The sequence below is a fragment of the Ctenopharyngodon idella genome, chromosome 3 (assembly GCF_019924925.1).
Source record: "Ctenopharyngodon idella isolate HZGC_01 chromosome 3, HZGC01, whole genome shotgun sequence".
NCBI classification, from domain to species: domain Eukaryota; kingdom Metazoa; phylum Chordata; class Actinopteri; order Cypriniformes; family Xenocyprididae; genus Ctenopharyngodon; species Ctenopharyngodon idella.
Window position 1 is genome coordinate 8,070,147 of NC_067222.1, and position 27,718 is coordinate 8,097,864.

The 27,718-nt window shown below is 38.7% G+C and overlaps 2 protein-coding genes across 2 annotated transcripts; both read right to left on the reverse strand.

The window, feature by feature from the left end:
* Positions 1-76: 76 nt before the first annotated feature.
* Positions 77-15,315, reverse strand: LOC127510026 (phosphomannomutase 1). Its single transcript, XM_051889512.1, has 8 exons — positions 14,986-15,315; positions 13,346-13,463; positions 11,240-11,316; positions 8,550-8,641; positions 8,371-8,470; positions 7,467-7,542; positions 4,073-4,188; positions 77-3,955 (listed from the first exon to the last, which is right to left on the reverse strand). The coding sequence occupies exons 1-8, from the start codon at positions 15,067-15,069 to the stop codon at positions 3,833-3,835; spliced, it is 786 nt and encodes a 261-aa protein (XP_051745472.1). The 5' UTR covers positions 15,070-15,315; the 3' UTR covers positions 77-3,832.
* Positions 15,316-15,608: 293 nt separating this feature from the next.
* On the reverse strand, positions 15,609-23,159 carry LOC127509909 (golgin subfamily A member 6-like protein 22). The gene is made up of 2 exons (XM_051889262.1): positions 22,464-23,159; positions 15,609-20,249 (listed from the first exon to the last, which is right to left on the reverse strand). The coding sequence occupies exons 1-2, from the start codon at positions 22,477-22,479 to the stop codon at positions 18,451-18,453; spliced, it is 1,815 nt and encodes a 604-aa protein (XP_051745222.1). The 5' UTR covers positions 22,480-23,159; the 3' UTR covers positions 15,609-18,450.
* Between the last annotated feature and the right edge of the window lie 4,559 nt (positions 23,160-27,718).

A 27,718-nucleotide genomic window follows, 5' to 3' on the forward strand; every position in this document is an offset into this window, starting at 1 on the left:
GCAAAGGATGTTATTAATCATACAAAAAATATTGCACATATACAAATAATACACATGCTGCATTCATAAACAAAGATCAGAAAAAAATGTGTATTTATAATAAACAGACATGTTGATGATTTATCACAAGGCATATTAGTATTATTAGCAATCACATGGATTTTTCACACAGACTGAATCATGAAAATCACATTTTTCGTTTTTCCTTTAATCAGGAGTGTTAAAACATCCTTTCTACTAAAGTGTAACCAAAAACAATTAACTGATAAAGATCCTCAATAAATGAGTTTGTGTAATAGATTAAGTTTGCTTGCTGGAATTGAGGTCACATGATTTCTTGATCAAAATTCAGACCTTTCCAGCAAAACAAACTCGAGATGAAACTAAAGGAGCGGACAAGCCACTCCAGCACCCTTTACAACATCAGTATCATTTTAGCAAATGAATCAGTTAAAATTAAAGTGCATTCATGCCATCAGATATGAAACACAAATACATTAACATTCATATTTCCTTGAGATCAAACAGACAACATATAATGGATTAAAATCTAAAAAATTAGAAACACATGATCCAGAGATGTCTGGATCAAGAAACTTAATAAATGCCCTGGATATCTCTATCGATCGGCATCATGTTTTCAGAGATCAACAGGAGTGTTTCAGTGATTACGTGGATTCTCTCTGGAATGATTAACACGTGAATATCACATCTGAACAGATTCTTAAGGTGCGGTCACATGAACGAAATTTCGCAAGCTAAAAAGTTCCATTGTCTTTTGTCAATAGTGTATCAATAAAAGTCATTTTCAAATCAAGCAGCATTCTGTTGGTCAATAGAGTGCATTAGTGCCCGCCCACTTTTTCAGCGGCATTGGTTCCTTTTTTTTTTTTTTTCCATTCATAGGGATTTAAAAAAAAAGTCTTCATTAAAGTGTTTTAGGCCATGAACCAAGCCAACCAGCTACAAGGTGAATCAACATTACAAACCTTGATTTGAAGCAAAAAAAGTATTTGAAAATCGGACAAACAGACTGGGCTTAAAGGCTTTAAAGAGGGAAAGAACTACAATCCCATGAAGCATTAAGAACAGCATAATCAAATTAAAAACGATGGAGAAATATAAAACTATGCTTTTGTTTTATAAATGTTGATTCTATACACATTTTGAGAGTGAAGGGAGACTGACTTGATTATGTCATTCACAGTGCTTCATGGGATTGGGTGGGGCTAAAAAGATCTTTTGGCGTGTTTCGACTCTCAGATTGGTGGAACTGGTGTACAGCATCGTGGGTAATGTAGTTTTCACCACAAATTCGACTGTTAAACACTATTATTTTAAAACTATGTTGAAATATTGCGGGCTGATGGCATAAGCAGAAGCAAATACTATCAATTAACAATCGTAGCTCACAGTAAGACTGTCTTTAAAGGTTTATAAGTTATCATTAAAATAAAATTCCCTATGGAGAAAATGAACAGAGTTTTTACTTCTATAACCCAACTGTTACACTCTATTTGCATTACCAAAAGAAAAGAAAAACTCTAAAGCAAAACTCCCAATCACAATAACTGGATTTTGACAACAAAACTTGATCACTATAAATCAACTCACCGTTTTTTCATTATCAGTGTGTCAATCTCATGTTTCTTCACTATACAAACATGAATCTTTGTCTCTGTCATTCATAAATATGTTGGATGTTGTATCTCAAGAGTCCAGTCCGAGATCACAGGGGGAATAATCGAAATGCATTCAATCACAAACACTCGGACACACCGATAAACTCAGGTGTGACCGCAAATAAGATCACGAGACCATCACAAAACTTGAGATTAACATGGAACAGACAGAATTTATCACTCGTTTCGTTACGAATACAGCGGTCACGTTCACACTGAAATTACTTGAAGTCATTCATAAATGTTTGATTGACATTACACAAGAGGTCCGTCATTTACAGCAGTGCCAACCGAATGAACTCCTGAATAACTCACGCTGTCACAGCACCATCTAAAACATTATCTGACACAGAACCGAGCTGAAACACTTAACGGGTTTGGGACACGAGTACGACGGTCCAAAGTCATACACCACAGAAACCGATGTGTGTGTCTTCAAGGCCGTAAACACCTTTGTCATCTGATTAATAATCAGATATTACCAAAATTGTCTTTTCATTTTTTACATTATTGGTGCTGCTCTGCTTAAGTTCCTTAAACATCGCTTTGTTTGTCGTTAGGATGACGAAGTTTTAAAAGTTTAAATTTCGGTCTGTCGGTCAACACGCTCGTCAATGTTTGAGATGGCCAATCAAATCAGGAGGCGGGGTTTACTATTTTCACGAGCCGGAATTCAAACGCGATGCTTCAGTTTTAACGGTTGAAGAATGTGATCACATTTCGAGGTAAGATAAACATTTATGTAACAACTGTTGTATGACAGAAATGTTAAATGATCGACAGTAATATTCAGGGGAACAAACTACTCAACGACTTCTACTACTACTTTTTGTCAAATTTTGGGGTTTGAAATAAAAATATATCATTCTCAAAAAAACGGTTGAAGAAACAAATTTCATTCAGAGATTGCTAGTAAATTTCACAAATAATTACAAAGAAAAGGCAAGTATTGCATAGAATTAAACATGACATTTTGAAGTAGAAAGTATTTTCTTGTAAAACAGTCCAATAATCTTATTTACAACTTCGAAAAATATTTTTTTTTCCCCGTGTTTATATTATTCTTGTACTGCTTAATTGTTAATGTGATGAGACAAGAAAGAGTAGTTTTGAAGATGTTAGGAGTAAAAGTGTGCATTAAAAAAAAAATGAAAGAAATAAATGCATTACTTCACAATAAATTGTAAATACAACTAGACAAAAAAAAAGTTTGTCAAGACAAACTTTGAAGTTGGCTTGACAAAGCCTGACCAGAAAGTTTTAAAGCTTAAAGTTGGATGGTTTTGAAGGCAATATACAGTCTATCAGAAGATAGATAGATAGATAGATAGATGATAGATGAACATTCCGTCAATGTAAGTCTATGGGATTTTTCCTAGTTTTAATTGTCATTCTTAGGAAAACCTTAAGTATGATCAGTTAGAAAAGATATAGCGCACTAAGTCAGAACAGTCTGAAGGTCTAGTCTGAGATGGTGGTTGTAGAGTTAAAACTCTAGGAGGAGTTAGAGTCAGAAATTTTAGTCTCAGAAGAATAATAATATCTATAAGTTTAAGTAGCATTTCGGTAAGTTGGCTTTCTCAAGCTAACTTAATAACCCTTTTACTCTATTAGCTTCAATCCATTTAAATAGAAAGGACTATTACGTGACGGAGAAAGTTAAAAACAGAAAAAAACGTGTGCCTCTACCGAAGAAGGTTTATTAATACTGATCGCTAATTGGTTAAAAACAGGTTTTCCAGAGGTTAAACTCTTGCCGTCCGTGTGGTTTACAGCTGTGAGATGTTGCATGTCAATCATCATAATTTCTGGAGTGACTCCTACGTTCTGTCCATCATCCAGAGGATTCACTGTATTTTAGTGCATCTGTCACTCCGGAAACTTTGCAGTGTGAACGCGGCCACCGTAAAACACTTTTAATTATGAAAAGTTGGGAATCTTTAGACTTAAAGTTAATGTTTGAACATTACAAAACTATAAACACGCACTGAGAAGGGTCCATCAGTGATATTTACATTCAGTCCCTTTAGTCTGATGGCCAGCAGTGGTTTGGTTTTGTCTGAATCTGACGGCCTGCAGTGCCCACAGTGACCAGCAGAGGGCGCAGGAGAGCCGCACTCAGGCAGTCTGGTGTACGTGTGCGGCTGCCGTCACGCCTCATTTGGTGGAGCGCTGAAGAACATCTCTCTGCAGAGCCGCACCGTGTCTTCAGGAGAGCAGACGGTGAAGCCGATGGTACGAGGGTCCTCGAAGATCTCGTAGTCGTTTCCTCCCTGATCAGAAAACAAATTTTAAAAAATAAATGAAAGCAGTACAGATACACAGTCATTCACTTACGTGCAATGTTCCCTCTTTTTTTTTTCTTGTTAAGCAAAACCTTGCTTACGTACCAATGAGGTTTCATTGCCGAAAAAGTAGATGGCGTCCAATCCTTCTTGCTCCAGGACGTCCAGACAGAGGCGTTTGTCCCAGCCCTCCGGGAACACGTCAAAACTGATCAAACCCCCTTAAAACAGGCAGACAGAGAAACACCTAAAACACCTGAGATAATCCACATGAGCACTTACTCCTGACTGAGATCACACAATTAAGGGGAATTTCAGAATAATTTAACACTGATGTAACCTTTGACCATCAGAAGTTTTAGGATGCCAGAAGCTAAAAATTTGGAGTTGTTAAAGGTGTAGTGAAAGATTTCAGCCTTTTACAAATGTCTTACTAAATTAGACGCCCTCATCCCATCAATCATACCAAACCCCGCCCCTCCTAACACATGCCAGCAAACCTGAACGTGTAAATGAATGACAGCTATTGAGTGCTTTTAATTGGCTAAATAAATTCAGACCTCTTCTTTGATTTAGTTTTATTGTTTATAAAATATGAACCCTCTATAGCCTGACATATGAAAAAAATCATCTCTCATTAGCAGTCGCTCCAGCGGCCTCGTTTCTGCTCTCACAGCACTCGCCCTGCTCTGCTTCATACTACAGTAACGTTAATAATCTCATCCATGAACATGATTTCTGCCCGAGTCCCGTCCTTGTGAAGACAACACATCCCATGATTCCGCGAAATCGAGGCGTCATCAAGCTAAGCCTTTGTTTTGAATAAGCGACCTCTAGTGGTGAAAATGTACATAGTGTGCCTTTAAATGGAAGTATCATATTTGATGCATCAGTCTTTTATCGTATAGTGAGAATATGGTGGGGAAAACACATCAGTTTTATTCAGCAGGCCAAACTGAGCCAAAAATATGCAGTTTGGTGAAGATACTGATATTTATATAGCAAAAAATAAGAAGTAATTTTTTTGCTAAATTTATCAGGGAGCTGTGCAGTTATTGAAGTTATTTAACCGTGTAAAGCCTGACATGAAAATCTGTTTTTAAAAATTGATCAGTTTATTGAACCTTTAGACAAAATCTAAATAATAATAATAATAATAAATAAATAGATTATTGAGGATCATATTAATTAATACATCAGGCTTTTATTGCTCATATAGTCTGATATAGTGAGAAAATGGTGGAAAAAAACAACTTAATTTTATTCAGAGGCCCAAACTGAGCAAAAATACAGAGTTTTGTGAGATTCTGATGTTAATATGGACAAAAAGTAAGCTTGTAATGTAAATCAATGAGATCTTTTTAACAGTATAACAGACTACTGACATAAAAGGCATATAAATATCATATCTGTCAATAATATGTATTAAAGGGTTAGTTCACCCAAAAATGAAAATTCTGTCATTTATTACTCGCGCTCGTGCCGTTCCAGACCCGTAAGACCTTTGTTAATCTTCGGAACGCAAATTGAGATATTTTTGTTTAAATCCGATGGCTCCGTGAGGCCTCCATAGCCAGCAATGACATTTCCTCTCTCAAGATCCATAAAGGTACTAAAACATATTTAAATCAGTTCATGTGAGTACAGTGGTTCAATATTAATATTATAAAGCGATGAGAATATTTTTGGTGCGCCAAAAAAAACAAAATAATGACTTATTTAGTGATGGCCGATTTCAAAACACTGCTTCAGGAAGATTCGGAGCATAATGAATCAGCGTGTCGAATCTGCTGTTCGGAGCGCCAAAGTCACGTGATTTCAGCAGTTTGGCGGTTTGACATGCGATCCGAATCATGATTCGACACGCTGATTCATTACGCTCCGAATCTTCCTGAAGCAGTGTTTTGAAATCGGCCATCACTAAATAAGTCGTTATTTTGTTTTTTTTTGGCGCACCAAAAATATTCTCATCGCTTTATAATATTAATATTGAACCACTGTACTCACATGAACTGATTTAAATATGTTTTTAGTACCTTTATGGATCTTGAGAGAGGAAATGTCATTGCTCCCTATGTAGGCCTCACTGAGCCATCGGATTTAAACAAAAATATCTCAATTTGTGTTCCGAAGATCAACGAGAGTCTTACGGGTGTAAAACGGCACGAGGGTGAGTAATTAATGACAGAATTTTCATTTTTGGGTGAACTAACCCTTTAATAAGACGATATTTAAATGCTTAGTTTTATGATCAAAGCTCTGTAGTTTTACAAACATTTTGATGCAATGAAATACCATGATGATTGAGAGATGAACAAATAAACCTTCCTCAAAAGCCTGATGATCATGTTTGAGACTCATGACTTTTCTAATAAATGATGTATGGATAATAATCAAGTAAACTGAAGTTGCTTCAGTCCAGTAAGTGCTCATCTTGAAATATTACTAACAATATCAAAGCTATTCTTGTGTTTATATAAATCAGTGCAGATTTCACAGCAGAAAGACACACAAACCACGAGCTGAAGGTGGACGTTTGTACAATTATACTTAAATGTCTTTACTTGCTAAAAATAGTCTAAACAATCAGACGACAGAAGCATGAAGTAGTGCAACAGGTTTTTAAGCCAAGGTGTGATCATGTTGATTATTTATTTTAGAGGCTTTAGAAAAAAGCAAATCAAATATAACACAGCAGGCTTTATAGGTTAATCTGTCACAGACGCACACATTTTATGTCTGTTCCTCCAAAAAAAACCCCTCTTCCAGCTCCTTTAAAGCCGCAGTGACGCACTCAGCAGTGAAATTGCATCTTGTTACAGCGAGTTTAAAGAGTTTAAGAGCCCTGAGGCTCATTCTCACAGTAATGACCCATGTGTGTGTGTGTGTTTCTTTTCAGAGACGTGAACTGCGTGACTGTTTGTTCACCAAGTGATTGAGAAACTATTGAGGACAGAAATCAGCTGTTAAAAATTAATTATCTTCACACACACACACACACACATTAGTGTCCCGTCACTGGACTGCAGCAACATTCCACCACTGACTGAACAGTTGCTAGAGCAACAGCCAATCAGAGGGGATGATCACCTCACACCCCCTGGCCCCTCCCCTTCCCCCTCAGACTGTCTGTCAAAAAGAAACTGAAAAAACAAAGCCACTGTGTGCGAAACTGAGCTGAACTTGAGAGGCAAAACCACTGAAGACTGACTCCAGACGTCAAAGCTAGTGCGTGTCCGTGTGTGTGTGTGTGTGTGTGTGTGTGTGTGTATGTACGCGACAAACGCAAACAGGTTGTTGAGTAAACGCTCATTCTCTCTCATGGTTCACTGGTCTGTAAACACACACGAGTGCATCCGTTAGCGCTCGCTTATCACCTTTAACATAGATATCGTGCGAGAGTGTGTTTTATCTCCTGTGCAGGTAAAAACAGCGCTGCTTCAGCACGGATCATTTGTTTTGGATCATCAGAAAGCTGGTGATGTCATTTCCTGCTCACCTCTGGTAAACCGCAGGCCTTTTCCTGCAAACTCCTGCTGCAGAGCCGCCACAAACTTCTCTCGTATCTTTTCTCTCTGCGAAACAGAAGAGTTTGGGTTGTTTTAATACAGTCAAAGAGCTTTTAGGTCTATTGACAACAGGAATAAACAAATGCCTTTATTTGAACCTATTCACTTTTTTATTCATTATTTAGGACATTTCCCCCCTTCATTCACTGGAGAAAAACACTTCACAATAAGGTCTTATTTATTAATGTGTGTTAATGCATAAATTAACAAACTAACAATGAATTATATATATATATATATATATATATATTATTTGCAGCATTTGTTAACCATTGTTAATGTTAGTTAATACAAATGTTCATGTCAGTTCCACCGCAAATTGATGCGTACGGTTGTCTACTTATTATAGTTAATGAAGTTTTAAATATGTATATTTTCCTTACAAAAACACATCGCTTTGTTTCAGAAGGCCCTAGAGCCGTACGGATTATTTTTATGATGGATGGATGCACTTTTTTGAGCTTCAAAATCCCACCCCCCCATTCACTGCCATTATAAAGCTTGAAAGAGCCAGGATATTTTTAAATATATCTCCGATTGTGGCCGTCTGAAAGAAGATAGTCATATACACCTAGGATGGCTTGAGGGTGAGTAAATCATCGGATAATTTTCATTTTTGGGTGGACTATCCTTTTAAGTCAAGTAACTGCAGTCACTATTCCAGGTTTACTCTCTGTTCCTGTATTAGACCATTCATTGGCAAATTGTTTTACTTTCTGTTTTGTCGCTCTTTATATGAACAAACCGTTTGGTGATTTAAAAAATAAAAGGTAAGGGTCTGGTGTGAACAGATCAACAACTTTTGGCAAATTCTAGAGAATTAACTGAGAATACCTTGTCGATTTCAGAGAACTCGATTCGCTCTTCTAGCGTGCAGCTGCGTCCGATGGGAGAGATGTTGATCATGCCATTACGAAACTCAATGAACGTCCCTCTGAGAGAGAGAGATTTGGTTTACTGTGCTGTAATGACATTACATATCATCATCTCTGGAGTGTGTGTTTGTTTGTTACCGTTTCTTGGGCAGTTTGAGGAGCCCCATATAGCTGAGACAGAAGTTGATGAGGTCCTGCAGTAACTCCTCGCCCAGTTGATTCTGAATGGCCTGAGAAACAGAGACTGAACTTAAAAGAAGAATTTAAGGCTTTTAAGTTCTAAAAAGAATTAATGTACCAAAAAGATTCCAATGTAACAATCCAGAGGTTGAAAAGTCAAATATAGTCAAATAGTTAGACTTTAACAATCCTCGTCTTAAAGGAACACTCCACTTTTTTTGAAAATAAGCTCATTTTTCAACTCCCCTAGAGTTAAACAGTTGGGTTTTACTGTTTTCGAATCCATTCAGCCGATCTCCGGGTCTGGCGGTACCACTTTTAGCATAGCTTAGCATAGTTCATTGAATCTGATTAGACCGTTAGCATCTCGCTCAAAAATGACCAAAAAGTTTCGATATTTTTCCTATTTAAAACTTGACTCTCCTGTAGTTACATCGTGTACTAAGACCGACGGAAAATGAAAAGTTGCGATTTTCTAGGCCGATATGGTTAGGAACTATACTCTCATTTCGGCGTGATAATCAAGGAACTTTGCTGCCGTACCATGGGTGCAGCAGGCGCAATGATATTACGCAACGTCTCTCACAAATGTCTCCATGGTTGCAAGGCACACTCCCTGTGCAAGCAGGGGGTCATAGGCGCTGCGTAATATCATTGCGCCTGCTGCACGACAGCAAAGTTCCTTGATTATTACGCCGGAATGAGAGTATAGTTCCTAGCCATATTGGCCTAGAAAATCACAACTTTTCATTTTCCGTCAGTCTTAGTACACAATGTAACTACAGAAGAGTCAAGTTTTAAATAGGAAAAATATCGAAACTCTTTGGTCATTTTTGAGCGAGATGCTAACGGTCTAATCAGATTCAATGAACTATGCTAAGCTATGCTAAAAGTGGTACCGCCAGACCCGGAGATCGGCTGAATGGATTCGAAAACGGTAAAACTCAACTGTTTAACTCTAGGGGAGTTGGAAAATGAGCCTATTTTCAAAAAAAGTGGAGTGTTCCTTTAAGCTGGCATCAAAGAACTAGTGGCGACAAAAGCAGACTGTGTTGTCACCTCTCATTGGCTGCCCTCGGCCAAAAAGCTGTGCTTGAACACATCAAAAGGACTAAAGGTGACTGTCAACTAGCACAAGTGACCAAAAAAAAAAAAACCCCAGACGACGTCCAACTAGAGCCAACAGTGCAGAACACACCGAAAAAACTAAGCCGACCAATGGTCAAAAACGGTCCGACATTGGCTGACATCTGACCGTCGGCTTGGTGTGTCCTGGGCATTACTTAAAATCTTCTACTTCTGCGGTGTTTAACAGCGGTAAGAATATAGACCAGTATGGAAAATATATAGTCTATAGTGTCTTTACACTGCAAAATCTGAACTGACATTTATATATACCATGAAATGATGCATAAACACACGTTTTTTTTTTAATGCAGCACAGTTTATTTGGCTCAAAAGTTGATTATTGACTCTCTTGCACAGCTGACAAAAAACAAGTTGAGCGCTGATTGACAACAACATAATTTATGATAGTTTTGATGCAATATCATTTGCATGCATTCACCATTCAGAACATCCTTAAAGGGAAAGTTAACCCAAAAATGAAAATTACCCCATGATTTACTCACCCTCAAGCCATCCTAGGTGTATATGACTATCTTCTTTCAGACGAACACAATCAGAGATATATTTAAAAATATCCTTGCTCTTCCAAGCTTTATACTGGCAGTGAATGGGGGATGAGATTTTGAAAAAAAAAAAAAAATGCGTCCATCATAAATATAATCCATACAGCTCCAGTTGGTTAATAAAGGCCTTCTGAAGCAAAGCAATGGGTTTTTGTGAGAAAAATATCCATATTTAAAACTTTATTAACTATAATAACTAGCTTCCGGATCACCGTACACATACGGTGCAAGTCAACTTGCGCCAAATGAGTAACCCGTGACGCAATGTATGATGCAGGATGTAGGAGTATTGCAAGCTTAGACGCTTCTCACGGTTTAAAAAAAAAAAATAGTGCTGGGCAACAAACTCAAGCTTCTCCGACATTTCTCTTTAAAATTTCATGTTTTAGACTTATTTGTGACCGGTTTTTTGTTTTGCTCTATCCTCTGCGCTTCCGCATTCGTCATGCGTCGGGTCAGAGGTTACTCTTCGGCCACAAATCAATGCGTACGGTCATCTGCCGGAAGCTAGTTATCGTAGTTAATAAAGTTTTAAATACGGATATTTTTTTTACAAAAACCCATCGCTTCGCTTCAGAAGGCCTTTATTAACCCCCTGGAGCCATATGGATTATTTTTATGATGGATGGATGCATTTTTTTTTTGGTCTTCAAAATCTCACCCCCCATTCACTACCATTATAAAGCTTGGAAGAGCCAGAATATTTTTAAATATATCTCCGATTGTGTTCATCTGAATGAATATAGTTATAAACACCTAGGATGGCTTGAGGGTGAGTAATTCATGGGATAATTTTCATTTTTGGGTGAACTATTCCTTTAACTGGACAGTGTGAAGCTGCTTCTGTTTTTCCATCAACATTTAAGACCTCCATGAATGACATGCAAGACCTTCTATGGTATTTAAAACATCTCATTTAAGACATTTTTAATATTTTAAGGATCTGCAGACACACACCTGTTTGGAGATGAGTTTGCCATCTTTGTATTGCACTGTTCCATTTTCGGCGAAGACGTAATCAAACTTGTGAATGACTGCAGCGAGAATGAGCAAAACAACAGAATGAGACGCAATAAAAGCACTCTGATTCAACACATCTTATCATCATCCTGATGACCTTTACCTGTATTACACAACACGCACACATATCGACATAAACAAAAAGCTTGTTTCCCTTAACAGTGATTTAGTGCTCATTCAGATTCATTCAAGAGCACACAGTCCTGTTTAATCATAAACTAAATGACTTTATGCTTCATGCCAACATCACATCTGTCAGTGTCATATTAACTCACATATCTGATCCAGATTCTGCTCTAGATTGTGTGTGAATGTTAATGGATTCGGTTCAGAAGTGTGTTGACCTCAGTGTTGTAATTCAATCAAAATCTCACTGATCTCAGTGTTAATCTAATCAGACCTGCACAATTATATAATGCCACTTCACGACAATGATCAAACACTGGAGACGACGTTAGAAACTGATCTAGACAAACAATTATCTCTAGAAAACTTAGAAAGTCAAGCCTGAAACGAACACCCACAGGTGAGAGAAAATCACTAATGAAATATCTTTAATATCTCAACTTTGTCTTCTAGACTGCAATGAAATTATTATTTACATTTTACATATATGCATTGGGCGGATGCTTATATCCATAGCGAATTACTTTGCATTTAAAGCATATGTTTGAATAGTTCATGCATTCCCTGGGAATCGAACCCATGACCTTGGCATTACCAGTGCCATACTCTACTGTTTGTGCTACAGAAATTAAATGGAGAGCAAATGCTTCTTAGATGTTTCTCCTGAGAAATAGACCCCAGTGTCTCCTGTAAAGTTTCGGAAGAAATCTCAACGATGTCTCAAACTGTGCTCAGAAGTGTGCAATCAAAAGTCAGAGATCTCAATATGGAATCAAATTAAAGGATTAGATCACTTCTGAATTAAAATCTCCTGATAATTTACTCACCCCCATGTCATCCAAGATGGTTATGTTCCTTAGTTGAAAAGAAATTAAGGTTTTTGAGGAAAACATTACAGGATTTTCTCCATATAGTGGACTTCACTGGGGTTCAACGGGTTGAAGGTCCAAATGTCAATTTCAGTACAGCTTCAAAGGGCTCTACACAATCCCAGCCGAGGAATAAGGGTCTTATCTAGCGACACGATCAGTCATTTTCTAAAAATGTAAAAATGTATATACTTTTTAACCACAAATGCTTGACTTGCACTAGCTTTGCGATGTGACACACATTACGTAATCGTGTTGGAAAGGTCAGCTGTGACGTAGACGGAAGTACCGATCCAGAGTCTACAAAGCAAGACTAAACCAAATGCCCTTTATATTAAAAAAAGGTAAAATGTTGGACGATTTTGAAATTGGAGGAGAAAATGAGATGGAGTTTTTGCCCTACCGCGGTACTTCCGCCTACGTCACGCGTGACCTTTCCAACATGATTACGTAATGCGTGGCACATCGCAGAGCTAGTGCAAGACGAGCATTTGTTTTTAAAAAGTATATAATTTTCTTTTTTTTTTTTTTACAAAAAAAAAAGCGTAGTCCTCGTCTGGGATTGGGTAGAGTCCTTTGAAGCTGCACTGAAACTGCAATTTGGACCTTCAACCCGTTGAACCCCAGTGAAGTCCACTATATGGAGAAAAATCCTGGAATGTTTTCATCATAAACCATAATTTCATTTCGACTGAAGAAAGAAACACATGAAGATCTTGGATGACATGGGGTTGAGTAAATTATCAGGAAATTTTAATTCTGAAGTGAACTAATCCTTTAATTTCATCAATTGGGTAAACTTGTACGGGTGAATATCAACAACTAAACATCTCAAAATCCAAGCTGTTCCAGACTGAAGGAATTATGGGATATCAGCTGTTGTGTTTATGTATGTTGACTCAGTGATCCAGTCAAACCAGTTCCTCTGCATTCTTCAGCTGATGCAATATCCAAAACCCATTAAACATGTGAGGACAATGATCCTAAAGACTCGAGACTGTTTACAGTCTGATCATAATGAAATGTATCATAAATAACATTCTCTAACCTTCATCTCCATCTCCGAGCTGTTCTGCAATTTTGGAATAATCCGAACCCCCCACCACGCCAATCTTCACCTTCTGTTTCAAGGCCTGGAAAAATTCGTCCAGCTCGGGGTCAATCTTCTGCAGACACACACACAGTATTACATCAGGTTTCTGTTGTGACATGTGGCCTGGGTGCCCTGAGTCCATTAAAGAGTTTCATCCAGCTGTTCAACAGGTTTCAAAATATTTGCCTCTCAAGACAAATAGCCTCAATACATTGAGAGGAGCACCATTAGTCTCGTGAAACATAATGTCTGCAGCAGCTCTGTATGTTATACTTGATGTTTTTAGCAGACATCTAAAGTGCACGTTAGTCACGTTAATGGCAGTGAGTTGGTTATTGCAATTCACTCAGTACTGTTCTTTAGGGTTGCGTAACGGAACGAGATCTGTGTTCTTCTGTCAGCGCTGCAGAGTGCAGACTACAATCACAATACATTCAGATGTTGTAATAATCTGTGATTAATAACAGCGTGCACTAGGAGGAGTGAATATTAATAGACGTTTTGATAAACGTGTAAGGAAAAGCTGGAATGAAAGTAAGGAATGAGCTGAAGAGTATCGTGAAGGTGTAGCAGTTCATCAGCGAAGCTTTCTCACGCTAACCTGACAGGCTCGTTCACAACAATAACGAAATGATAAATTACCAGCGTCCACGCCAACGGACAATTCTATGTATTCTAATCGCGCGCGCGGCAATTTACGTTCTGTGGACTTAATTCCAGCGCGCGCTTTTTAATGTAAAAAAAGGTAGGATCCTAAAGTAGGATTTAGACTGACTGTCAATATTTTAAATAGTTCTTCAAATGATTCCAACGACAAAGTTCCTCGGCGTTTCCGCTATTCGCTTAGCGTTAAATTTTAAAAAACTTTATAGTTATCGTTATCGGTCTTAGTGTGAACGTGCATTAAACGTTACACATTATCATTTTATGTGTGATAGTCTAATAATGTAAGCTCTATTTTGTAAGTTTTATTTTTCATTATAACGTTAATATACGTTCCAGGAATTGCTTTCTGTGTAACCGAAGAGGACAGGACATCTGATGACACTGATACCGTACTAAATTCATCTCAATGAGATAAACACTACATGAGGAGAACGGCATGTTAAGCGACTGATTTCACTATGGACTTCTTATGCAACGGAACGAACCGACGGTACACAACGTTCCTTTAACAAACTGTCCCAGAAACACAAAATGTGTACCTTACTTTAGTATATGGTATTCTGATGAATGTTTACAAACCAATTACGTTCTAAGAATAATATTTTGTAGATATTTTAACCATTCCCAACGTTGCACCACTGTTAGCTGATGTATACGTGCAGAACGAGTGTACCATACTATACAAACACACATAAACACACTCATTCACCATAACATACACACACGCGCACACTCACGAGACAAGCTTCACCTACACACAGATCCGTGCTGGAAATAGAAACATTATGTTACATAACTGAAATTCTTACTCTCATTAGAGCGGAGAAGACGCATCTTTTATAACAATTTAATTGTCCTGTATGACGCTTAATGATATCTCGCAACTATCACGTGGATAAAAAAAAGAGTATCCTAATATAAACACATACCTCTCTAGGTGGTGTCAGCGTTCCGTCCACATCAAACAAGCACAAAACCTTTCGACCTCCGGCTACACGAGACTTTATATCCATTTCTTCTTGTCCAGCAATTGAAGTAGATATTTAAAAAATAATAATAACAATAAAAGAAAAAAAAAAGACAATTAAATATATAGGCTACAGATAAGACTCTAAATAACTCAAGATGAGTTAATGCATAAGAATATAACGAGACACAGTCTCTCTTCTTTCTTGAAACCGAAAGATAAAGAAGTCAATACTGACGAGTATCATTTACTTTGATTAAAGTATATACTGCAGGCTACATGATCACTGCTGAGTGTGAATGAATCCGCACATGTGGTTCCTTCTGCAGCACTAGCCGCCCTGGGGAGGGGGTCCGCCTCAGCCAATCAAACGCGCGGAATCTGGTCACATGCGTGAAGGGGGCGTTACCGCGAGTAAATGGAACTCGGATGCGTCACGTAACAAGCAGAAGCGCGTCAAACAGTCAAACCCGGAGACAGTTCGACCTTTCACCTAGTACTTCATATCACACAGTTACACCTGATCATAACAACAACAACAGCAGTTGCAGAAAATCAAGAAAATAAATAATATAAAACATAAAATCGTATTCAATTAATTTACTCTTAAAACGTAAACTATAATGAGAGAATGGTAATGAAAAGCATTAAACCCGTGCATTACAAATGACATTGACATATAAAATACATTGCTGGCCTATGTTAGAAGTGCAAAAGAACAAATGAATTACAGGAGAAGATGTTAAGTTTCTCCTCTAGGGGGCAGAGTGAAACTGTCAACGTGCACTAAAATACAGAAGATAAACTTCAAAAAATGAGGAATATATGCCAGCAAAAGCAAATCATCATAAAGGACATATGAGAAGTGATGCAATGCAGTAACAATCCTACAATAATATGATGAAAGTCACTGAGTGAAACCACCAGATCTCTGGCTGCTGTGGGTGAATGTGAAATGTGAGGCGTTTTCTGCTGTCAGTGTTACAGCGCCATCTGGTGACAGACACACGGTCTTGATCCTCAAATACTGACAGAAAGCGCTCTAATTCATTCTTTATGACTTAGAAGAATATTTTGAATATAAATTTCCATGTGTTCCTGATTTCTCGGGCAAAATTCTGAACGAATATGAAAAGGAAAGATTAAATGGATAACATCAAATAGAACAGTGCTTAAAGTGTTAGTGTGTGTGTTTGATTAAGGAGACAAAGAAAACATGCAGTGTTGGGGAGGCTCCAGGAATGTGGTTGGGAACCCCAGTCCTAGATGACCAATTCTAGCTTTGCTGTTGTCTGATAGGCTACATGACAATAATCTGTACAATATTGTAATCTGAGCACAGTGTTACATATCGTCAGCTAACGTGTATTTAAGCTAACACTGGCTTTTCCATGACTGTCTCTGTATTATGCAATGGACGAAAATTCATATAATCATTAGGCTATAGAAAGAGTCAGTATGTTTTATAAACTTGACCTTAAAAAGACTGCTATTCTGGAAATTCTGTATAATATAAAACATAATGTTAACTTTAGAAGAAAATATATAATCTTAGAGCCATTTAATATATTTAATATACAAATATATAATCATCTAGTCATTTTTATTAAAGAAAGAAAGACTTTACATGTGAACTGCAAATCCTTGTTGATTTCAGATGTTTTCTGAAAGCACTCTGCAGACTGTTAACAACAATGTCAAGTATTTGAATGTTGAGCAGCAACCAATCAGCTGTGCTATGTAGATAACGTAGTGATTATTAATTATTGGATGATTTGGATGTCACCACTCTCACCTGTGGACAATTATCCCCTTTATTTATACTATTCTCCATTTTGTGAAACTTTACCTTGACAAAGGCTAGCCGAAACGTTGGTAAATAAAAAGCCTATGCTTAAGTGAGTGTTCAGTCGTTCTCCTTCAATAATATTTTTTTCCCCCAACTTGCACCTCTACAGGTGTGCATTCGCTTAGCCTCACTATCTTTTTTTTTTTCCAGGTTTTATAGCATTGTTTAATGGACAAAAAAACTGATGTGTCAACCTCCTTCTGAAATTTACCTATCAGTTGTACACAATAGCACATGTATACATGAACAAATTTCAATGTTGAACAAACACCTTGACCCCAACCCACCCACCATGCAGCTCCCCAAATGAGCAGCAAAAAAACATCCCACATGTAACTAACCTTCAACGTTCCCAAACGCATTGGACTTCTTCTAAACGCTCGACATACAAAATATTCTTTAACACACAATTGTTTTTTATCTTGTTGAAAAGAGTTTCATAAGACAATCTAGTCTTTAACCAGTAGGTGTCCCCAATGTCGAGGTAAGAAAAATTCGCCTCCGATGGTGACTTAAAAGAAAGTCTAGTGTTGTCATAAGCGAACCGTAAATCTGCCGGATGGTGGGTGCCGTAGGAAATCCCAGCCTGCTTAAGCTTAAGTTTCACTGAGTTAAAGGCAGCTCTTCTACGGCTCAGTTCGGCACTCATATCTGGGAAAATATGGACACGTGCGCCGCGAAATGTAAGCTCACCTCGTTTCCTGGAGGCTTGGAGAATTTTGGCCTTATCAGAGAAGTAGTGCAGACGAACGATCATTGCTCTGGGCCTGTTGCCGGGACGAGGCTTTGGAGCGAGGGCATGATGAGCGCGATCTAACACCACTGATTGAAGATCAGGCAGATCTTCACCTGGCACCTCTGAGAAGAAGCCAGACATCAAGTCAGTAGGCCGGCCATTCTCCACATCTTCATGTATGCCAATGATCCGCAGGTTTTGGCGACGACTCCTATTCTCGAGGTCTTGTTGTTGCTCTTGCAACTTCAGTATTTGATCTTTCAACGTTGAGACTGTGGTTACCATTACTTCTAGCGAGTCGTGATGGGAATTGAGGGTTGTTTCCATATTCTCCATAGTATCAGACATAATGGTTTGCTTATTCTGAATGGAATGGATTTGCCCCGTTATTTCCAGTTGTTGAGCATCCATTTTGGTTTTGACCTCCGATCAAAAGTTTTCAACAATAAATCCAATCTCTGAGCGGAAGCTCGCCATCTCTGTTTTGATGGTGTCCGACATCTGACTGAGAGAGGATGTTAGTTCAGTTTTAACCAGCTGAAGAAGTGTATTGTCTTCAAAGATAGCTCCACGTGGTTGCTGGCAGCGGCCACCATGCTAGCTTGCTTTAGGTTGGGACTGTCGAGCCGTGTCTGTCTTGTCATCAATTTTTTCATGTTTTTGCTTGTCATTTTACAATAGATCGGTTAATAGAGATCCAGGGTATTATTACGGACAAAGTTGTCCCTTTTCAAAGTATACTTGATCGTATTTTAGTGTAAATAAAATGAAATTATGTGAGAGCACAAACGAAACACGACTACCTCCTCATCTTGCCACCGGAAGTCCCTAGCCTCAGTATCTTACAGTAAAACACATTTATCCTCATACTTCTTCTTCAGCTTATCAATCTCTCTTTGGTGTTTTTCTTCCATGTCTTTAATTTTTTCATTCAGATTTTTGTCTTTTTCCTTTGAGAGTTCACTCAGTAAGCTGTACTCTTTTTGATTCTCAAGGCACTCTTTTTCATGCTTTAACTTCAGGTCTTGCATCTCCATATCATGCTGTAACATGAGAGCATGAAAGTCTTTCCTATATTTCTCTCTGAATTCATTGAATTCTTCTGCTTGTTTTCTTGCCTCATCTTCATACTTTCTCTTCATTTCTTTTAATTTCTGTTCATACTCTTCCTCCATCTCTTTTCGTTCTTTCTCCTCCTGTTCTCGTCTGGCTTTATCTTCTCTCTTTCTCTTCTCCTCCTCCTCTTTACGATCTCGTTCAAATGCCTCTTCAAGCTTTTTCAGTTTCTCTCTCTCCTCTTCCCTTCTCTTCTCCTCCTCTCTCACTCGTTTCTCCCACTCCTCCTTCCATGTTGTTTCCCATTTTTCTTTTTGTTTTCTCATCTCTAGTTTACTGTACTCATACTCTCTCTCTATTTTCTCTCTTTCTTCATGTTCCTTCTTGATCCTATCATTTTCTTTTTCTTCTCTTTTTCTTTTTTCCTGTTCAAATTCTTCTATCATTTTCTTTTCTTTCAGCTCCCATTCACTCCTCTCCTCTTTAAGTTTTTTCTGGTATTTCTCCTCATGTTCTCTCTTCAGTCTCTTTTTGTGAAGTTCCTCCATTTCTCTCCTCTCTTTCTCATACTTCTCTCTATATTCCTGGTCTCTCTTTTGTTGCTCATTCTCTAATTTTATCCGTTTTGCTTCTATTTCTTGCCGTTCCCTTTCCCATTGCTTCTGTTTCCTCTCCTCTTTGATTCTTCTTTGCTCTTCAGCTTTTTGTCTTTCTTTCTTCTCATTCTCTTCTTGTTCATCTCTTCTCTTAAGTTCATTTTGCAAGAACTCTTCCTTGAGTCGTAGTTCTTCCTCTTTTATCTTCCTCTCTCTCTCCATTAGTTCTCTCTGTTTGTCCATTTTCCTCTCTATTTCAGCAATCTCCTGCATGTACTTTTCATGCAAACATTCTCTCTCTCTCTCCATTTCTTTCTCTTTTTCTTTCAATATTCTTTCTGTTTCCTGTTTTATGGCAGCTTCAGCTTCTTTGAACATCTCATTGGTGTAACATCCTCCTCCATTCTTTTCAACCATTCTGTTGATTTTTTCCAGCAAGTCACTGACTTGTTGAGAATCACCTTGATTTGTGTTGTCAATCACATGACATCTTCCTCCACAATCTCGGATTAACATCTTCATATCTGAATCAGCATCTTCCAGGTAACTCTCAAATGTCTGAGATTTTAACATATCACCATGTGTGAATATTATTATGCTGAACATCCCAGCATTTTTTCCAAAGGTTTCCTTGATTATATTTAGAGTTTTTGTTTCTTCCTCTGTGAATCTTCCGATTCCAATCACCAGCAGGAACACATGAGGTCCTGGAGAGAGGAGACCGATGCACTTCAGAATCTCTTCCTTCACTACATCATTTGGGACATGTTTGTCAAACAGGCCTGGAGTATCAACAACAGCTACTGGAGTTCCATTAACAAACCCCTCTTCCTTCTGACACGAGGATGTCACTGATTTCATACTGCAACAGGATTTAAAGACTTCTTTGTTGAGAATAGTGTTCCCAGTAGCACTTTTCCCACTTCCAGTTTTCCCAACAAGTACAATCCTTACACAGTTTGCTCTTGTTATCTGACTCTCATTTTCAGCTGAGGAACAGAGAGGAAGAAAAATATTATTATTGTAGTCAGAAATTTACAGTGAAATGAATGCATGCTGGGTCATTTTCTTACAAATTATCGTTAATCAACAGCAAAATGATGCTGACATCACAGTAAATCCCTGCTCTTGTTTTACTGTGAATTCACATGATAAACCTGTCTTTAACTATGCCACTGTAAGAAATTATATTGTTTAGTACTGTAATGTCTTGAAGTCACCATTATGGTGATTAGTGTTCCATATGCTTACGATCTTGGACCTTGTATGTTCATATTCAAATTTCTGATCTAGCCAAGTCAGAAAGTGTGACAAATGAAAACATTTGTTAAAATGATAACAAGCTAGAATTTAAATAAGTTAATTGGCTGATTTTAAGTAAGTCAAACTATAATATTATTAGCATTATTTCTGCATAAAGATTTACCAATATCTTATTTCAAATTCACAATTGTTTGTAGATTGATATTTCACAATAGTGAAGCAGCTGCTGAGATTTAACTTTAAAAGGTGTGACATCATCTTGCATCACCTAATGATGCACAGACATCAATACTCGACATACAAAACACAACAATGGTATCAAATAATACAAATATTAAAAAGATAAACTCTGAAGATTACAAAATAAACCAACAACACAGTTATAGTTAATTCATCATTTATAAAGCATTAATAGACATTAATAAGCAGTTTATAAATAAGCCTATAAATGCTTTGTTCTTTATTTATAAGCATATATAATGTGTTTAATAATTGTATTTTCATACTTTATTAATGATCAATTTATAATTTCTAAATTAAGTATTACATTATTTACAAATCAGTTATTTAGGAGTTGTCAGTGGTTCATAAGATCATTTATAAAGTGTAAGTAAATGATTAATAAACTATTTAAATGCACATTTATACATCTTATTATTTAGACATTTAGTAATAATTACTCAGTGTGTTAATGCTGTGTCGCGTTTCATATGACAGATGTTGTGTTTGTTTCCTTTTTCTGTTTAAAAGATAAATTTAAATCTCTTTTGTAAAAGCTTTACGAGGCACAGTCCTCACTTTAGATGAGCTCACAAAAATAGTTAACTGACAACTACTAAATGTTTTACTGTTTAACTACCTTAATTATGAATTACAGTAGGAATATGTGTTAATAAAGCATTTATTAACACACTGAGTAACTATTACTATATGTCTAAATAATAAGATGTATAAATGTACGTTTAAATATCTTATTAATCATTTATTTACTCTTTCTAAATGATCTTATGAACAAATGACAACTCCTAATGTAACAGGTTGAAAGTGTACTGTTAAATACTTAATAATAATAATAATAATAATAATATTAGAATTCACACAAAATTATTCATTTTCATATACCTGATATAGATGAGTGTTTTCCCCTTTAATTGTGGTCATGTCATCATGAGCCAACGTAATTTCCTGTTCTGTCCCCTCCTCTTCCCTTTGCTTTTGGAAATGCTTGGAAGAGGTGAGTTGTAATCTGACTCCTGATAATCTTAATTAATCTTTATTTTAATTAATGCTTTTATGTCTTTATTTTCACTCTAATTCATGTAATGTTTTTTTTTTACCTATCTTTGGTTATGCTATGCTTTAGCTATGGTTATTTTTGTCATTTCACCCTTTTTTGAGTTATATATTTGTGTACATATGTTTTATAGAGCACGATAAGGGCCATTAACTCATAGAGGCTGTTTATTTGTTTTTTATATCAGGTATGTTTTCTGTTACATTGTTTTCTTGTTTATTGTGATTTATTTCCCTTTGCTTTTGGAAATGTTTGGGAGAGAGCATAAGTGTATGTGTTTATTTGTTTTATAAATCAGGCCTATTGGAGGAATAAAGATCAGCGAAATTGCAGCTTGCTGTCCAGTTTTTCTTAACACAACGCAGAGAAAACAGACCAGTTACACTAAATAACTGGTTTGTAAGTAATGTAAAACTCAAAATCAAAGTTCAAAATCAAAAAGCCAAAAATCTCAAAATTGAAAAACAGCATTTTAGCCTGTAGCCTACTGTATGTTTCGCCTTAAAGCAACAACTGCACGTACAGACATCTGAAAAACCTTACAGCACCATGAAACAACATGATGTGATAAGTGAGTATTGATGGTAAGCTAAATAGACAATATTGTTTAGATATTTACATATTAAGGTACTAGGATTTGTCTTACCTGTTTGTTTGATCATTTTTAACTCTGTTTTCTTCCTCCATTTCCTTAATTCTGCCCTCCAGTTGAATCATCTTCTCCATCTGTGCTTCCTGATATGTAGCAGATAAGTAGCTAGTATTCTTCCTAGTAATCATATTGAGCAGTTCTGAGAGCTGCTCTCTGTCAAGTCTTTGCTCACTACTAAGTGTGTAGTATTTGTTCCCACATTTCTGAACAATTTGTTGAATATCTCTGTTTCCATGTATGAAATCAATGATGACTTTGTCCGTCCTGTTACCCTGCCATATGAACAAGATCATTAGATGATCCCAGAACTTTCCATCTGCCACTGAGTACATTGATTTCTCCTTTATCATCATCACTGAGAGGACTGATAGGAAGGACCAGAAGAAATGTGTTTATGTTAAATGAACATAGAGACAGAGCACAGTATGCCTCACGCAGCACATCCTTCTGAGAGAGAGACGTATTATATAGCTCCGGCATTTCAACCAGGGTGATCTGATATGCAGATGAAGGTGTGTAGCATACACTTTCTCTCTTCACGCATTCATGGATGGCTTCAGATTTAAACACCCCTGGCAGTATTGTATTTGCTGTAAAAGTCTTGTCAGCGCTGCTCCTTCCAAACATCACCAGATTGAGATTTTGAAAGAATTCGATTTGCACTGAAACAAACAAGTAAATCTTCTGTTACTATAGTTTAAAAACATTAAACATTTCTTTCCTACTTCTTGCAACATGAAAAATATTTTGTTTCAAAGGTCATCAGTGTTCACTTAAAGTATATGAAACAACAGCACCATTATATTTCAGATTGGGGTGTTTGATTGATGATCAGATTGCTTATTGTGTTGACTGTAAAAAATAAAAAAATCCACAGAATTTACGTTACAAAACTGGCAGCTGTGGTTGACAGAACTTTACTGTAAAAAACAAAACAAAAAAACAAATAAATATATATATGATACCATATGATAGCAACATTTTAGGTAAAACAAAGTTCATTAAATCAGGTATTTCATTAACTGATATAATGTTAATATTCCAACCTACAGAAGTACTTATATCTGTTTTGTACCTTTGTAATACACTGACAACCACCAATAACACAGTTCATATAACAAAACAATAACAAAGCTCATGACAAGCAACATTTTTACAGCCTGTAACTGTTAAAATCACGATAGTTCCCTTTCGAAAGGGAACTCGCTCTGCGTTTGCTTTACGCTATGGGGAACGTCCATGTGACTCCGTGTCTGAAAGCCAAATATCAACAAACTCCAATCCTATTGGCTGGCGACAGCCCATGACGTAATGGGGCACGACCCCGGAAGTATATAAGGCGCGCCTGGAGAAACAGTCAGTATCTTTTTGTCTTTCAGGACTGTCGTGTCGTAGCCACTGTTAATTCAGCAAACGGTAAGAAGCAACATCTTAGCACTATGTTTGAGAATGTGTGAAAGAAAAAACGTTTTAGGAAGTGTGCTGAACTGTGTCCGAGGTTTCTGACACCCGAGGACACACACAACCTTTGCATTTTTTGTCTGGGCGAAGAGCACGCGCGGACAGTACTGACTGCGTTAACTGTGAGCGTCTCCCTATGAAGACGCTCCGTTCCTGTCTGGCCCTCTTCTTGAGGGGAGAGGCGCCTGTGCCTGGTGGTTCCGGCCCCGCTCGTGTTGAGGCAGAGCGGCGGCTGAGATCACAGGGCTCGCAGGTGGAGCTCGCCGCGGAGTTTGAGAGGGGTGTAAACCTTTCTCAGCCTCCAGCGGCGGCTGACTGAGGACGCGCTCCTGGATAACGATGATGTTTCGTCTTTAACATCGTCAGATCCAGGAGCCAGTGCTCTTCTGGCTGCTAGCCCTAGAGAGCAGGAAATGGCGGTGGAGGAAGAAGCGGGTGAGCCCGCGGCTCCCTCCAGGCCTCCCTGCCCAGCATATGCAGAGTTACTGGAGGTTATGGACCACGCCTCGGGCAGGCTGCAGCTGCCTTGGGGGCGCGTGAGGAAAGAAGCCACACGTGGAAGGCTCGACGAGCGATTCCTTTCCAGCCATAACCCCGTAACTCCGGTGAGCCTTCCATTCCTTCCCGATCTTCACGTTGAGTTCAAGAGGGCATGGAAGCACCCGTACTCGGCCAGAATTCATCCACATCAGCGGGGAAATTTCGCTGATGTGGAGGGATTGGGCCAGCATGGGTTTGTGGCGAAGTCACCTATTGACGAGACGTTCGCGAACTATCTCGTCATGGGCAGTGCACCGTCACTAAAAGCTCCGGTCCTGCCATCTAAACCGTTGAAAACGACATCACGTTTAAACGGCAGAGCATATGCTGCAGCAGGTCAGGCTGGTGCAGCCCTGCACACGATGGCTGTGTTGCAGGCCTATCAGGCTGATCTGCTCAAAGATCTGGATCAGGGGCAGGGTTTGTCCCCTGAAGCGTTAGAAGAGCTGCGCCGCACCACGGATCTCGCTCTACAGGGCCACCAAGCAGACGGCGTCATCAATTGGGAGATCGATGGTGGCACTGGTGGCCACGGAGCGACATCTGTGGTTGAACCTGGCGGACATTGGGGAGAAAGAGAAAAGCTTTCTCCTCGATGGCCCGGTTTCGCCCTCTGAGTTTTTCTGTACCTCCGTTGAGACAGCGTTTAAGACCTGCATACCGCTTCGATCCGGTCCTGGGCCCAGACAACCGGGAGGCCCTGGTCCTTCTCGAGCTGAGGCTCAGAGGCAGGACCAGAGAGCTAGCGTCGCCGCTCGAGTGCCTCCTCCCCCGCGGAGCAAGTCACAAAACCGGCGCGATAATAGAAGGAAGAAGCTGGATTTGAGACAGGTGATCGAGCACAGGTGCCAGCAGCGCTTGTTTATTATTGTGGGCCACTTGTTTATTATTCAAGTTTGAGTTGACGATGCTAGTTTTTTAGCCTCCGTCCTCTAGGGCTCAGCACAGATTTTTCTATCTGTTAATGAGAAAAATTATCCTAACTTAGAAAGGCATGTATTTCAAAGCATTGTTTTGCTTTAAAGTTTTAAAGACCGTTGCCCTACATTCATGTATGTGAGCTTACTTACTGTTGCCACAGGTTAGCACCTGTTCTCATGATAGTAGGTCTGTAAGCGGCCTCTATTTAAGAGCATGGTGACTGTCATTTCCCCATTTAGGGTTTATTGTGTGTCACTGAGTGCATCACCTGTTGGATTGCATACTCAGGGGAGTATAAGAACCGCTTTTCAGTCTGGTTTCTATTAAGCCCCCTTTTTTAGTGATCTGACAACAGTTATATTGCATATAACTTTGAAGTTGTGGGCTCTGGTCTTTACTAGCCTCCTTCTGGTTTAAGCAGCTTATGCTTCTAAGCGCTGTTGTTAAGCATCATGTGTTTGCTCACATAATGTTACACTGCCACAGGTATGTGCTCGTGTCTGTCTGAGGTAGTAGGCCTTTCTTGGCCTTCCCTAGACCATGTTGGCATTTGGTTCCCTGTAGTCACTTTTGTAGGGTACATTGCCTGTTGGAATGTGTAGACTATAGCTCAGGTTGTAGTTAGCTTCTCACAACTATGGTGGCTTAGAGCTGGTCCCCTTTGAGCCTCCTTTTTAGAGGACATGTTGGCATAATGCTTGTGTAAAACCATTGCTGCCATGAACCATGCACCACCTCTTGGAGTAGGCCTTAACCAGGCCTCTCGTGGAGTATGGTGGCATAATATGCATTTAATGTGCATGGCCTGACGGTTGGTATGGTTATGGTCGCCACTGGCCAGGGCTCCAGGTGATGATTTAACCTCCTATGGTGTGGTTAGTCATCCTTGCTGGTGCCTTAAACACTGCCACGAGCTGATGCCACGTGTCTGCTGAGGTCTGCTCTCCAGGATGTTTGTCTCTACGTGGCCACTAGAAACTGACAACGTATGTGTAAGGTATTAGGCACTCTGGGCCACCTTTTTGTTCCTCCTCTAGTGACTAGCTGGGGCTCCTTTCGGTCCCCTGGCCACATTCCCTTTAATGGACCACTTTTCCTTGGAAAATTCAGTCCCAGAAGGCTTGAGCGGCCTTGGCAGATTCTCTACGGGGAGCCTCTTTGAGGTTCAGCTCGGGCTGTTTGGCCGTAGGGAATGCTGTCACTGACAGCCTTGTGCGACCCAAGGGCGAATTGCTTCTGGCTTTCCTTTGGAGCCATTTCTATGTTTCTCAGCCATTTCCTGGCACGCACTCCCCTCAAGCATGGCGGCGTGGGTATATCATTCTCCATAGCGTAAAGCAAACGCAGAGCGAGTTCCCTTTTGAAAGGGAACGTCTCAGGTTACGTATGTAACCATAGTTCCCTGAGAAACAGGGAACGAGACTCTGCGTTTCCTTGCCATGCTTCGGGCTGCCTGCTGGACAGTCCCTCAAGACATTAAGATACTGACTGTTTCTCCAGGCGTGCCTTATATACTTCCGGGGTCACGCCCCATTACGCCATGGGCTGTCACCGGCCAACAGAATTGGAGTTTGTTGATATTTGGTTTTCAGACAAGGAGTCACATGGACGTTCCGCATAGCGTAAAGCAAACGCAGAGTCTCGTTCCCTGTTTCTCAGGAAACTATGGTTACATACGTAACCTGAGACGTTTTTTACAGTGTTGTTTTATTGTTTACTGAGCTTACTTTGGATTTTTTTTACAAATTGCTGGATTTGTAGCACAAACTTCTCTAGCACTAAAGTTTGTCATTTAATATTAATCTAAATTAAACACTTTTCATCTTATGTATTAACTGAATAAATCCTGTGTAACAGAAAGACAAAACAATTGTTCGATTGTTGTTGGATATTGTGTTGAGATTCAAGGATTGGTTGCATGACAATGATTACTTACTGTCTGCATCTGTTGTGCTCTGATGCGATGAGGGTTTCATAAATGAAAACCATTTTTGTGTGGTCTTAGGTCCTGGAGGAGAAAATACAGTTCGAAATCATGAATTTCAGCTTTGTTTATATTGCCTTTATTTGTATAATTAACATGAAGCTTTACGTAATACCTTGCCATAACACATATTTAAGGATTTAACTCTTATTTAAAGAACTTAACTGACCTTTTCCTCTTTGTTCTGCTGTTTCCATCTTTTTAGTCTCATAATGTGACTGTTAAAATGATATTGATGGCATATCTGGTAGTGACTTGTAAGTTTCCAGGGTGAGATGCTTTCCCTTTTCCACTGTATCCAAGGTCTTGATTTTCTGAAATAACTCGACCATAGAATTCCTGC